This window comes from Caretta caretta, chromosome 7 (genome assembly GCF_965140235.1).
Source record: "Caretta caretta isolate rCarCar2 chromosome 7, rCarCar1.hap1, whole genome shotgun sequence".
Taxonomy (NCBI): Eukaryota; Metazoa; Chordata; order Testudines; family Cheloniidae; genus Caretta; species Caretta caretta.
Genome location: NC_134212.1, coordinates 124024459 through 124037366, shown reverse-complemented (window position 1 = coordinate 124037366; position 12908 = coordinate 124024459). Strand labels below are relative to the sequence as shown.

Here is a 12908-nt window from a genome sequence, read left to right as displayed (position 1 = left end):
CTTTCGCTTTCCATCTGACTGGGGCTTGCTCTGGCTGGCCTTGGTTGGCACCGATGTCCCACAGCTGGTTAGATCCCCTGGGACGGGCGGCTTCCCCAGCTTGGAGTTCGTTGTGGGTTGGACAGGCCACTGCGGGTCAGGCTCTGTGGGGCGGCGTCCAGCCAGGGCTGCTCGTCTAGGGTCTGGCAGCTGCGCTTCCTCCCCTCTCCGTCTCGCTGTGGCTGTTCCGTGGCAGGGTGGAGAGGAAGGAAGCTGGGGTGGCTGTCGCAGAGTCGGTGCGCTCGGGCTTGGGCTGCGGAACGTAGGCCGGAGGATCTGAGGCCAAGGTAACGGGCCTTGCCCGGGTGGGGGTTTCATGCAGGCCCTTGGATCTGTGCGGCAGGCTCCGGCACCAGAGTTTGGGGGTGGAGGGTGGGGTAGGGGGGTTGGATCTGGGGCTGTGCGCTTGGGTGGGAAAACAGCAAAGTGCTGTCTCTAGGTGTGGGGGAGAATGTGGCAATAAGCCACCCAGGGTGCTGTGCAGCCACTGCCCTCTGCTGGATGGAGCTGGAGCCACTGTGCTGTGTGTCATTGGCCATGTACTGCCAACAGCTGATGGGGATTCTCTTTGGGATCGGGGCCTGTGCAGGAGGGGATCAGAGTTCTGATGGGGCTCTGCTCGGCAGCCTGGGGTACTGGGGTGGTCACATTGGCACTGATGGGGTGTTCAGGGGCTGATAGTGATCCTGGGTAACCGTGCAGGGGAAGGGGCAGTGAGGCTCTGGTGCAGCCGGTCTGGGGCGTGGGGCTTGGATTCGGATGCTTCTCTGAACACTTGGTTGTGAGGATAGGCACCGTGTGTGTGCGGAGGGCGGAGGGGGGGGGGCATTCTCAGGCACATCCCATCAGGCTGGAACCAGAGCCAGAGGAGCCTTAGGCAGGGTCCCATCTAGGCCTTCTGGAAAAGGGGCCTGAGCTGGGGAGTGGCGGGGCATTGACAGGGCACTGCTGCCAGGGAGCTCACAGCGGGTGGTTGGATCGGGCTTGGGCCCTGCTCTGGTGGGCAGGATTGAGGCCTTGCTCATGCCAGGCCTAGAGCCCCATCTGTGCTGGCTGAGGGAGCGTACAGGGTGCAGAGCACCCGCCCCTCAGGATCCGTCTCCCACACTGACACTCCCCTTTCTCTGCAGCTGACCCCCGGATTGGTGCCCAGCCGTGAGCGTGTGTCCGTGCGGGGCTCGTGGGGCAGATCCCGGGCGCCATTGAGGTTGGGGAGAATCCAGTAAGTTCCTGAGTGGGGAAAACTCTGAGAACAGAGTGAGCGATGGAGAGGCAGGGACAGGTCACAGGTAACGGAGACTCAGCCCCTGGGAGGGGACTGACCCTGCTACTGGCAGGGCACTGCGGGGAGGAAGCTCGCAGCCAGGGTGGCAGCGGGGCCCTGCGGCGCAGAAGCTCACCCGTTCTTGAAAGCGTTAGGACAGGGCTGAGGCAGGCAGCGGGGGTCCCCAGGCCCTGCCTGGCCCCTCGGGCTTCCAGCCTTGGCTATGGTGCTGTCCCATTGACTCCCCGTATAGGGGCCATGGCAAACCGTGGCCAGCTCCTCCAGCCCGTGAGCATCGGCGTGAGAACAGCACCCTCTTGTGGCCGCTCTGCCAAGTCCGTGTGCGGACGAGGCTTGTGGAATTCCCTCACTGAAGCAGGGCTTGGAAACGCACCAGAGTCAAAGCCCCCGAGGCTACTGGCTCTTTGCAGCCAGTTCTAGAGGCCTGATCGCCTGCCAGCTCCCCGCCGATCAGCCCCCTCCAGCCTCCAGGCCAGCCAGGAGATAGCATCACATTCTGCGGGTTACCGGATAGGGGGACCGCCAGCGGTGACCTGTGCCAAGCGGGTCGGGCTCAGCCCGGTTCTGGGGGGATGGATGTCCACGTACAAACAGCCCCCACGCTGGGCACTAACCAGACCCCTTACTGGCGACCCAAGAGGGGCCCGAGGACTGAATGGGGCTGGGGCCCCAACCCCCCTCGCCCTAGAGGCGTCGCTGCAGGGCCGGCCGGGGTAGGTGGCCCACCCAGCACCCGCCCACGCGGGACACCCAGGGAGCAGTGGAAAGCCCCTGCTACGCGACTGAGAATCCACAGCATGCCCAGACCTGGATCCAGGATGGGCTGGGAGCCTGCCTGGGGTGGGAACAGACCCTGAACTTCCCCTTGTCTCTCCTCGGCCCCAGGCTGGGGAGATCTGCTCAGGGAACGGGTCAGTGACGGGCCCTGGGGCTGGATCCGAGCCGGGGAGCGCGTTGCACCCACAGGCCCAGCGACTAGCTGGCCCAGAGGCCTGCGCCTGACACCGCTGTCCTTTGTCTCCTCCCAGGGCCGGACCCGAGGGCAGGGGCCCAGCAGCTGTTCCTGCCGGGGAGCCATCATCTGTGCGGGGTCACCATGCAGCGCACCGGGTCCCCCATCACCACGGAGACCGACATCGACCTCACCGCCGCGCTGCTGCCTTCGGGGGGGACGCGGAGCCATCAGCACGCCATCAAGACGGCCGTCAGCGAGACGGGGGCGCTGCCCGCACCGGGCTACGAGGGTCCCCCCCCTCCCACCGGCTGCCGCTGCTGTGGCCTCGCTAAGCTGCAGACGGGAGCCCAGCCCGGTGCCGGCTGCCGGCTCTGGAACACCCCCTACCCCAAGCTGCCCCCGGGGACCTGCCCGGGAAAGGGCTTTGGCCAGTCCACCCTGCCGTTCAGCTTCGGGACCAACTCTGCGCCCCCTCACCGAGACCCCCGCCTGACCCTGCAGCACGGCAAGCTGCCCGCCGGGACGGCCAGGCTGGGCAGCGGGCCTGGGGGAGAGCCAGGGAGGTGCAGGGGCCTCAAAGTCCTGGATCTAGAGCTCTGGGAAGGCCCAGAGACCAAGCCAGGGCTGGAGGACGGGACGGCTCCCCCCTTGGCCTTGGAGAAGCCCCCCATCCCAGAAGACTGCTCCCCCTGGGCTGAAGCTCGGCTCTGCTCCATGCAGCCGGGACGGGATGTGTCTCCGCCCGAGAGTCACCGTGTTCTCCAGGAAGAGCAGGGCTGTACAGGCGTCCCTCCCAGCGCAGCTCTCGGCCTCTCGGCGGGCAGGGCGGGCGCACGCCGGGCCGAGGGCACAGGCTGTAGGCTTGACCCCATGGCGTCGGAACCGGCAGCCGAGCCGCGGTGGGACGGCAGCATCGCGCTGAGCGAGGGTGCGAGGGAGCCGGTGATCAGCCGGGAAGGGGCACGGGACATCCCCCATCCTGCGGGGAGCGGGCTGGCCCCGGGCGCCCCCCCTGAGCCAGACCCCGTCTCAGCACACCCACCGGGAGAGGAGCTGCTGCCGGAACGTCCTGGCGGGACAGAGGAGGGCGCGGTTACGAGACGGCCCCGGGGCACCGAGCTGGGGAGGCGGCCGGGCACCGGCAGTTCTGTTTGCTCGGTCAGCCCGGACCGTCAGAGCAGCAAGCCCGTCTCCCAGGAGCCGGCCAGCCAGGCCCAGAGAATCGGGGACCTGGGGCCCGCGGGTGCGAGTGCTCCCACTAAGATGTCCGTGGAGGACGCCTACGGGAGGCTCACCAAGGCCTGTGGCCTGTCCCTCCTGGAGAAGCTGAGACGGACGTTCCTGGACGTTGAGGGCGGCTGCTTCTCGCTCCTGGATTCCGGCCTGGTCTTGGGGCGAGTGGAGGAGCACCCGGCGCTGGGGCTGGCCGTGCTGCCCATGGTGAGTGCCGACAGCTCGCCGGCAGGTGCCCGTCTCGGGAGTCACTGCTGCCCGGCAGGGAGCTGAGCGAGCGAGGAACCTGTCTCAGGTTCAGCCCCTCTCCCACGTGCCCACAGCCGGCTGCTGCCCTGTGTCCCCGAACCTGCTAGTAACTGTGACCCCCAGTAGGGGTTCTTTGCCAGGGCATCCCCTACTGCTATGGGGGGTGGGGGTCTTGGCTAAATGGGAGGGGTCCTGTTATGGAAAAAGTTGAGAACCCCAGGATTACAGGAGTGTCCCAAATGTGCCAGGTGCGGTACACAGCTAGGCAAGGACAGTCCTTGATTCAGTGAGATTATTGGTTTGAAGCCCCCACCCCCCATCCGGCTATCCCAGCCCTATACTCCCCCCGCTCCACAGCTCTGCGATACCCTTTGATCCCGACCCACAGCCTCCCTCTCCCCCTCCTCACCGGTGCCCCCATCCCAACCCACAGCCCCCGGCAATTCTAGTCCTGCACTTTTTTAAAGGCAGCCTGCTGCTCACGCCAAGCCTCCAACCGGTTTCCCTGATGGTCCCGAAGAGCAGCTAGCCAGCTCCCTCCACTCGATCACTGCCCTGTTCTCGCCATTCCCTCTGGAGCAGCTGGTGCCGGCCGCGGTCAGGGTACTGAGGACAGGACACTGGGCTAGATGGACCGTTGGTCTGACCCAGCCTGGCAGCTCCTATGTCCTTACCCCCGTTGTTTCCCCTTGAGCTTGAGCCAGCGTTTGCACATAGCACTCTGGGTGTGGACAGGCAGGGCGGTAACCCGCCCTCTGAGACGCTCTCCAGCCCCAGAGCTCCTGGGCCCTCCGCAGTTCTTCACTCTGGTTAATGCCCCTTTCCACAGAGACTCACACCACAGCTGCTGATCAATGGAATACCTGTGTTAGCAGGATTAACCCACAGGTGAGCCGGGCTCTGGCTGTGTATTTGCCAGTGCCCAGGTGAGCTCGGGCCTGGTCTGCCAGCATTACACCTATGACCCACAGTCAGGCCAAATCCCCATAATGCACCTGGTTAACTGTACAGCTGCTGTCAAAATTCCTTCCTGACCCTGCAGGTTTATGCCCTGAAGCCTGATCTCTCCGTGAGGTTCACGTACCTCTAGGCGGCTTGATGCAAGGCCCTCCCTGGTGGTTCCCGGCTACCTTGTGTTTCCTTTCACCCCCAAAGGTCATGTCAGGCGCTTGACTTGGTACCGCATGATATTTTGCTGAAAAAACTAGCACGCTATCAAATTAACATGGCCACAGGACATGGATTAATCACTGGCTGATGGGTCTCAAAATGTAAACGGGGAATCATCATTGAGCGGGGGTGTTTCTGGAGGAATCCCGCCACGGTCGGTTCTTGGCCCTACACCTCTTACCATTCTGATCAGTCACCTGGAAGGAAACCGAAAATCTTCCCTGGTAACGTTTGCAGACAACACACACGAACTGGGGGAGTGGGAAGTAATGGAGAGGACAGGTCCCTGACACAGGGCGAGCTGGGTATAAGCAAACAATATGTATTTGAATGTGGCTAAATGTCGACATCTAGGAACGGAGAATGCAGCCAGCTGTAGGGGTTGGGGGTGGGGGTCGCTATCCTGGCAAATGCCATCCAGTCTATATGGTGGACTTGCTCTTTCAGAAAGCTTTTAACAAGGCTCTTAAGCAAAGTAAACTGTCGTGGGCTAAGATGGAAGACCCTCTCATCGCTCAGTGACTGGTTAAAAGATAGGAAACAAAGGGTAGGAATAAATGGTCAGTTTTCAAACTGGAGAGAGGTAAATAGTGGTGTCCCCCCTTCTGTCCTGCGCCCAGTCCTATTCAGCATATTCATAAATGATCTGGAAAAAGGGGTAAACAGTGAGGTGGCAAAATTTGCAGATGGTACAAAACTACTCAAGGTAGTTAAGTCCCAGGCAGACTGCGAAGAGCTACAAAAGGCTATCTCAAACCTGGGTGACTAGGCAACAAAATGGCAGATGAAATTCAATGTTGATAAATGCAAAGTGATGCACATCGGAAAACATCATCCCAATTATACATGTAAAATGATGGGGTCTAAATTAGGTGTTACCACTCAAGAAAGAGACCTTGGAGTCCTTGTGGATAGTTCTCTGAAAACATCCACTCAGTGTGCAGCGGCATCAAAAAAGCAACCAGAATGTTGGGAATCGTTAGGAAAGGGATAGATAATCAGACAGAGACTATCATATTGCCTCTGTATAAATCCCTGGTACACCCACAGCTTGAATACTGCAGGCAAATGTGGTCACCCCATCTCAAAAAAATTATATTGGAATTTGAAAAGGTTCAGAAAAGGGCAACAAAAATGGTGAGGGGTCTGGAACGGCTGCCGTATGAGGAGAGATTAATAAGACTGGGATTGTTCAATTTGGAAAAAAGACGACTAAGGGGGGATATGATAGAGGGCTATAAAATCATGACTGGTGTAGAGAAAGTAAATAAGGAAGTGTTATTTATTCCTTCTCATAACACAAGAACTAGGGGTCACCCAATGAAATTAACAGGCAGCAGGTTTAAAACAAATAAAAGGAAGTATTTCTTCATACAATGCACAGTCAATCTGTGGAACTCCTTGCCAGAGGATGTTGTGAAGGCCAAAACTATAACAGGGTTTAAAAAACAACTAGATAAGTTCATGGAGGATAGGTCCATCAATGGCTATTAGCCAGGATGGTCAGGGATGGTGTCCCTAGCCTCTGTTTGCCAGAAGCTGGGAATGGGCGACAGGGGATGGATCACTGGATGATTCCCTGTTCTGTTCATTCCCTCTGGGGCACCTGCCACTGGCCACTGTCGGCAGACAGGATACTGGGCTAGATGGACCTTGGATCTGACCCAGTCTGGCCGTTCTTATGTTAATTAAAATGCCTTTTCCTTTACAGCGGGATGGGCGGAAGCTGGCCACGACCCTGCCCAACTCCAGCCTCTTCCTGTACTATGCTCTGGGCCGCCAGTTCTATGTCACGGAGAAGCTGGCAGATCGCTGGTTCCGAGCGCGGGACCGGGTCACCGGGGAAAGCATGCTGATGAAAAAGGTACGTGGCCAAGGAACTGCCCAGTCCGGAGCCCCAGAGAGCCCTGGAGAGGGGGCCTGGGCTGGGCCCGCTCTGGCCAGCCGGGGACAGTCCCACGTTGGCTTCTGCGGGGCTGCGTGGTGGGAGGAGAACTGGGAGAGCGGCCCACGGTGAGCGATGAGGACATTACATGGCTCTAATGCACTGTCATTCGACAACCTCCTGGCTCCTGCTTCCCGGGAAGGGGTCCCCCCTCACTGGCTGTGAATCTGATGGTCCTGAAAATTAAAAATGAACCAAATGTTGCAGCAGCTGAAAATGGAGTGGAAGGTCCTGGAGCTGGGAACGTCCCCCAGCTCTGCCGGTGCCCCTCACTCCTGACCCACAGCCCCCTTCTAGCCCAGCTCTGGGCTCCCCCCAGCTCTGCCGGTGCCCCTCACTCCTGACCCTCAGCCCCCGGGGCTATGAGAGGGAGCCAGGGGCAGGAATAGCAGTGGGGCCCATCCAGCCCAGCACTAACCATTAGGCCATTGGGTTGATCGTGGGTTAGGGCGACACAGAGTGTCTGAGCCTCTCCTCAGCACCTCCCAGGGCCTGAGCCACACGGACCCCCCGCGCCGTCTCTGCTCCCCATCCCCAGGGAGCGCTGAGCTTTAATCACCGGCTCCTCCAAGCATTTCAATGGTTAATCACACCTGCCTGGCACCCGGCGCAGCACGGGAGACCTGGGAGGACACCAGGAGCTGTGTGGGGGGGAGAGGGGGCGTCAGCGGGTTTTGCATGTTAATAGCAGAGCTTAATATTCATGAGTAAATATTTGCAGGAGCTAATGGGGTGGCGGCCGGGCGGGCGTAACGAGCGTGCTCCCCCCGCCGGTGCAGGCGGGGAAATGAATCTGAATTTATCATGATTAGGTCAATCCAGCAGGGAGCGTGGGGGCTGGCGGAGGGAGGGGGAAGATGGATCTGTGCAATAAAATTAAATAAGGAAGCCAAATGGAGCCACTTCTCTTATCTGCAGCGCGCAGCGGTTCCTCTCTCCTCCTCTCCCTCCTCCTGCTTTGCTGATTTCTCTCTTTCCTCAAATTTATGAGGCCAATTATGAAGATGAGGTTGGAAGTTCTCGGAACTTCACTAAATGCAAAGTGTGGTCCCTGCTGTTCCCATCAAATTAATTAACCGAGCTCTATTGATGGCCGTCGACAGCGGCCTCTGGAAACCGGCACCAGATTTAGCTCCGGGGAAGAGCCAGCTTCGGCTTTTCCGGGCTCGCAACGGCTCAGCCAGACCTGGCAGCTGACCCCAGGGCCTGGCCCAAACGAGGGGGTCGGAGTGGGGTGTCCTCGGTCCAGAGCCGAGGCGTGTTTGGGGAGGGAAAGGCCAGGAATGGGCATTTGCACCCCTGTTCTCAGGGCTGTAGGGAATGCAGACAGAGACGGGCTCCCTGCCCCGAGGAGCCTGCAAACCACACACCTCTGTGTATCCTGGAGGTCGGCAGTCAGGGGTTGTGACGGGGGGAGCCCAGGGCTGCGGGTTGGGAGTGAGGGGCCCCATCAGAGCTGTGGTGGGGGAAGGCCAGGGCTGGGCTGGCAGGGGCTGCGGGTCGGGAGTGAGGGGCCCCGGCAGAGCACGGGGAGGGGGGAGCCCAGGGCTGGGCTGGCAGGGGCTGCGGGTCCGGAGTGAGGGGCCCCGGCAGAGCTGTGGGGGGGGGGGGAGCCCGGGACTGAGGGGCCCCAGCTGATGCTGGTTGGGGCCCAGGACACAGCCTCAGCTTCTCCTCTGTTTGCCAGGTGCCCGTGGTCTCCGACTGGAGGAAGATGTTACACAATTTCCTGTTCCTGCCCCCTCACCCCAGGCTGCTGGTGCCCTACGCTGTCCTGTATGACCGCAACGGCTCCATCCTCTACCTCATGGAGGACAGGGACGTGCACGGTGAGCGCCCGGCTGGGCACGGGGGGGTTAGCCGGGGGCAGCCCGTGGGCGCCCGCAGGGCACCAGGCTGCAGCGGAGAGGTTCCCGCCGGCGTCCCGTTAATAGAGGGGCGGGAGGCAGGCGAGCGCCGAGATCCCCAGCCCCTGGCCCAGGTCAGGCTGGAATAGCCTTGGGGAGGCCCTGGCCCGTCTGCCCCCCAGCCCGGCCAGGGTCTGGCTCTGGAAAAGCCTGAAACGCCGGAGAGGCAAGCGAGGGCCTGAGTGCCTAGTGGCTCCCAGAGGCGGGATATGGGCTAGTGGGCCCCCCTGGGCTCCCAGGCGTGCGGGGCAGGATCCCAGCCGAGTGGCGCGTCTCTGGGCAGCCCCTTTCCTCCTGCAGGTTGCCCAGTGCCAGCGGCTCCCTAGAGGGCCCTGGGGCTGGGAGCTGGGGCTGGTTGGTCCTGCTGGGTCACTTGCGGCATTTCTGGTCCCCGAGTCTGACCCGTGGGTGCTGGCCGGGCACGTTCTCTGGTGGCCGCTGGCAGCTGCCTGGTCCCAGGAGAGGGAGGGTCGTTCTCTGGGACGGTCGCCCTGGGGCTGCAGGGTCCCGGTCGCTGATCTGTCTCCTCTGCCCTCCTCAGCTGTGGGGCGGCCACCCGAGGGGCCCAGCCTGCAGGGAGCTCGAGCCCTGCAGCAGGTGCTGAGCTTCCTGAGCTTCTGCAAACGCCACCACTTCCACCCCGGGGACGTCGGCGCGGCCTCGATCTACACGGCCCAGGTGGGGCCCACTCTCTGCCGGGGCCGTCACACCCGCTGCTCTCTGTGCAGGGGGCTTGCCACAGCCCATCCCCCGGCTCCTTCCCCTGCAGCAGGGGGCGCTGTGCTGCAGGAGGGGTTGGGGGGCTCCCCAGGGGGCGCCGTGCTGCTGGAGATGGGTGGATGGGCTGCCTTGGGGGCGCTGGTCTGCAGGGGGGGCTCTCTGGGGCACACTGTACTGTGGGGGGCAGGTGGGGGGGACTCTCTAGGGGGCACTGCGCTCTGGGGGGTGGGGCTCCCTAGGGGGTGCTGTGCTGTGGAGGGCAGGCGGGGGGCTCCCTAGGGGTCGCTGTGTTGCAGGGTGGTGGGCGGGGGCTCCCTGAGGGGTGCTGTGCTGCCAGGGGGCAGGAGGGGGGGCTCTCTAGGGGGCACTGTGCTCTGGGGGGTGGGGCTCTCTAGGGGCGCTGTGCTGCGGGGGGCAGGCGGGGGGCTCTCTAGGGGGCACTGTGCTGCAGGGGGCAGGTGGGGGGGACTCTCTAGGGGGCACTGCGCTCTGGGGGGTGGGGCTCCCTAGGGGGTGCTGTGCTGTGGAGGGCAGGCGGGGGGCTTCCTAGGGGTCGCTGTGCTGCAGGGTGGTGGGCGGGGGCTCCCTGAGGGGTGCTGTGCTGCCAGGGGGCAGGAGGGGGGGCTCTCTAGGGGGCACTGTGCTCTGGGGGGTGGGGCTCTCTAGGGGCGCTGTGCTGCGGGGGGCAGGCGGGGGGCTCTCTAGGGGGCACTGTGCTGCAGGGGGCAGGTGGGGGGGACTCTCTAGGGGGCACTGCGCTCTGGGGGGTGGGGCTCCCTAGGGGGTGCTGTGCTGTGGAGGGCAGGCGGGGGGCTCCCTAGGGGTCGCTGTGTTGCAGGGTGGTGGGCGGGGGCTCCCTGAGGGGTGCTGTGCTGCCAGGGGGCAGGAGGGGGGGCTCTCTAGGGGGCACTGTGCTCTGGGGGGTGGGGCTCTCTAGGGGCGCTGTGCTGCGGGGGGCAGGCGGGGGGCTCTCTAGGGGGCACTGTGCTGCAGGGGGCAGGTGGGGGGCTCTCTAGGGGGCACTGTGCTGCAGGGGGCAGGTGGGGGGGACTCTCTAGGGGGCACTGCGCTCTGGGGGGTGGGGCTCCCTAGGGGGTGCTGTGCTGTGGAGGGCAGGCGGGGGGCTCCCTAGGGGTCGCTGTGTTGCAGGGTGGTGGGCGGGGGCTCCCTGAGGGGTGCTGTGCTGCCAGGGGGCAGGAGGGGGGGACTCTCTAGGGGGCACTGCGCTCTGGGGGGTGGGGCTCTCTAGGGGGTGCTGTGCTGTGGGGGGCAGGCGGGGGGCTCCCTGGGGGGTCCTGTGCTGCCGGGGGCAGGCGGGGGGGCTCTCTAGGGGGCGCTGTGCTGTGGAGGGCAGGCAGGGGGCTCTCTAGGGGGCACTGTGCTGCCAGGGGGCAGGTAGGGGGGGCTCTCTAGGGGGCACTGTGCTCTGGGGGGTGGGGCTCTCTAGGGGAGCTGTGCTGTGGGGGGCAGATGGGGGGCTCTCCAGGTGGCGCTGTGCTGTGGAGGGCAGGCGGGGGGCTCTCTAGGGGGCTCTGTGCTGCAGGGGGCAGGCGGGGGGCTCTCTAGGGGTGCTGTGCTGGGGGGGCAGGCAGGGGACTCCCTGAGGAGTGCTTTGCCGCAGGGAATAGCGCGGGGGGCTCAGAGCTATGATCTGTTGCCCAGGGCCATGGTGGTGGAGCCGGGGTGACTGGGAGAGGGGGGCAGGTTCGCGTGGGGTTTCACCTCCTCCCCACACTCGTGTCTTGCCTCCAGGGCGTCTGCTTTGACCCCAGCAGCCTGTCCAGCAGCGAGGACCCCTACGCCTTCCGGAAGAGCATGAAAACCTGCCTGCGCCCGCTGCTGGCCCAGCACCAGGTAAGCCGGGCACGGGGGGGCGGCTGCCAGGGCTAGGACTGGGCGGCCGGGGGACTGGTGGGATGGCTCAGGCTGGGGGACGGTCTCCCGAAGGGACGGGGGGGGGCTCGGGAAGGGCAGGGGACAGGAGCAGGCGGTGGGGGTGGCTGAGCTCAGTGAACCCCCCCCCGCCCCGCCCTGACGGGGCAGAGCAGGGCCCTCCCGTGCTGGTAACTCACCCCCCGTCTGGGTCTCTGCAGGGGCTCGCGGGCCTGGACTCCCTGGTGGACAGCATGTGCCAGCACCTGGAGGAGGAGGAGAGTCCGGAGCCCAGCGACACGCCGAGCAGCTACGCCCCTGGGGCCAGCCCCAAGTGAGCAGAGCCCAGGCCCCGCAGCTGCCCCCCTCCAGAGATGAGCACGTCCTGGGATGCCTGGAGGCAGAGCGCTGGGATCCAGCTGTGGACGCTGCTGGCAGGGGCATCCCAGGGTGGGTGGGTGCACCGGGGGGGGCGGGCGCTGGGTGTGGGGGTTGGCACCGGTAGCCCTGCTCTGGGCTGGGCCATCGATGAATTCAGCGAGGTGAGAGGAATGACACGGATTGCAGTGGGGCGCCGAGGGGATTTGTGCTGGCCCCTTGGCTGCAGGAGCCCCACAAACCCTGCAGATGGGCCCCGACTCCCCCGGCTCATCGGCAAACCCCCCAGCCCTGGCCAAGGACCCGCGGAACGCTCCAGCATCCCTGTTCCCAAAGAAGGCAGGCCTGGGACCCGAGAGCGCCTGGCTCCACCTGTGGCCTTCACCTTTCTCGTCACCTCGGTTGTGCCTCAGTTTCCCCATCCCCGCCCTGTGGAGAATGCTGCTTTCCTACCTGCGAGGAGCCGAAGGGTTGTGAGGGGGGGCTGAGGTCCCCCCTGCCAAGTGCCTTCAGGATGCAGAGCCCCTTGGGTGGCCCCAGTAATTAGCACAAGGTAACGAGGCTCAGTGTAAGATCAGGGGAAACGGACAGGCTCGCAGGCTGGCCGGCCGGGGACTTAGGGCAATGGGCAGGTGCTTCAAGGACCCACTTTTATAATCATGCATCCCAACCTCTGTAATAAGTGTATCCTTCTGCAACAGAAAATAGTCCTTGGACATACATATATTTTGGCTGAACCCTCTGATAGCTTCCCTTTTTGAGGAGTGGCCCGTCCCGTGAACGGGGACTTCACCGTTCTTCCCGTGGGCGCGTTGCACGGCGGTGCCCTCTGCGCTGGGGTTGGTGCCGCGGCGGCCGTTCTCCGAGACGTGCGTTTTGCCGGCACTTGTTATTTAAAGGGAGGGGGCTGAGGTCGGGGCTGTGTCTACACTGGCAGCGTCCACTGGTGCCCCGGCAGCCTGGGCACGTCGCACGGCGCCGGGATGGGCTCGCCCCTCGCTGTGGTAAATAGACCGGGGCGGGAGGCGCGAGCTCTGCCCATGGAGGAATTCTTCTATCAACCCCGGGGTGTCTCTGCCGGGGCTTAGCTCGGTGAACTGCAGCGCTCGGAGAGGGATGATTTTCACAGCCCTGAGCGATGGCGTTCATAGAATC

General features: G+C 63.6%; 1 protein-coding gene across 3 annotated transcripts; it reads left to right on the top strand.

Moving 5' to 3' along the window:
* LOC125640286 (uncharacterized) lies at positions 1-12495 on the top strand. Of its 3 annotated transcripts, XM_048858701.2 has the most exons (8): positions 1-326; positions 1170-1261; positions 2353-3719; positions 6643-6795; positions 8564-8705; positions 9325-9461; positions 11256-11357; positions 11597-12495. In XM_048858701.2, exons 3-8 carry the CDS (start codon positions 2421-2423, stop codon positions 11711-11713), a joined length of 1950 nt encoding a protein of 649 aa, XP_048714658.2. In that variant the 5' UTR covers positions 1-326; positions 1170-1261; positions 2353-2420; the 3' UTR covers positions 11714-12495. The 3 variants fall into 3 exon arrangements, with proteins under 3 accessions (XP_048714658.2, XP_048714657.2, XP_048714659.2); XM_048858700.2 differs by lacking the exon at positions 1-326 and having other exon boundaries at positions 1247-1328; XM_048858702.2 differs by lacking the exons at positions 1-326; positions 9325-9461; positions 11597-12495 and having other exon boundaries at positions 1247-1328; positions 11256-11351.
* Positions 12496-12908: the final 413 nt, after the last annotated feature.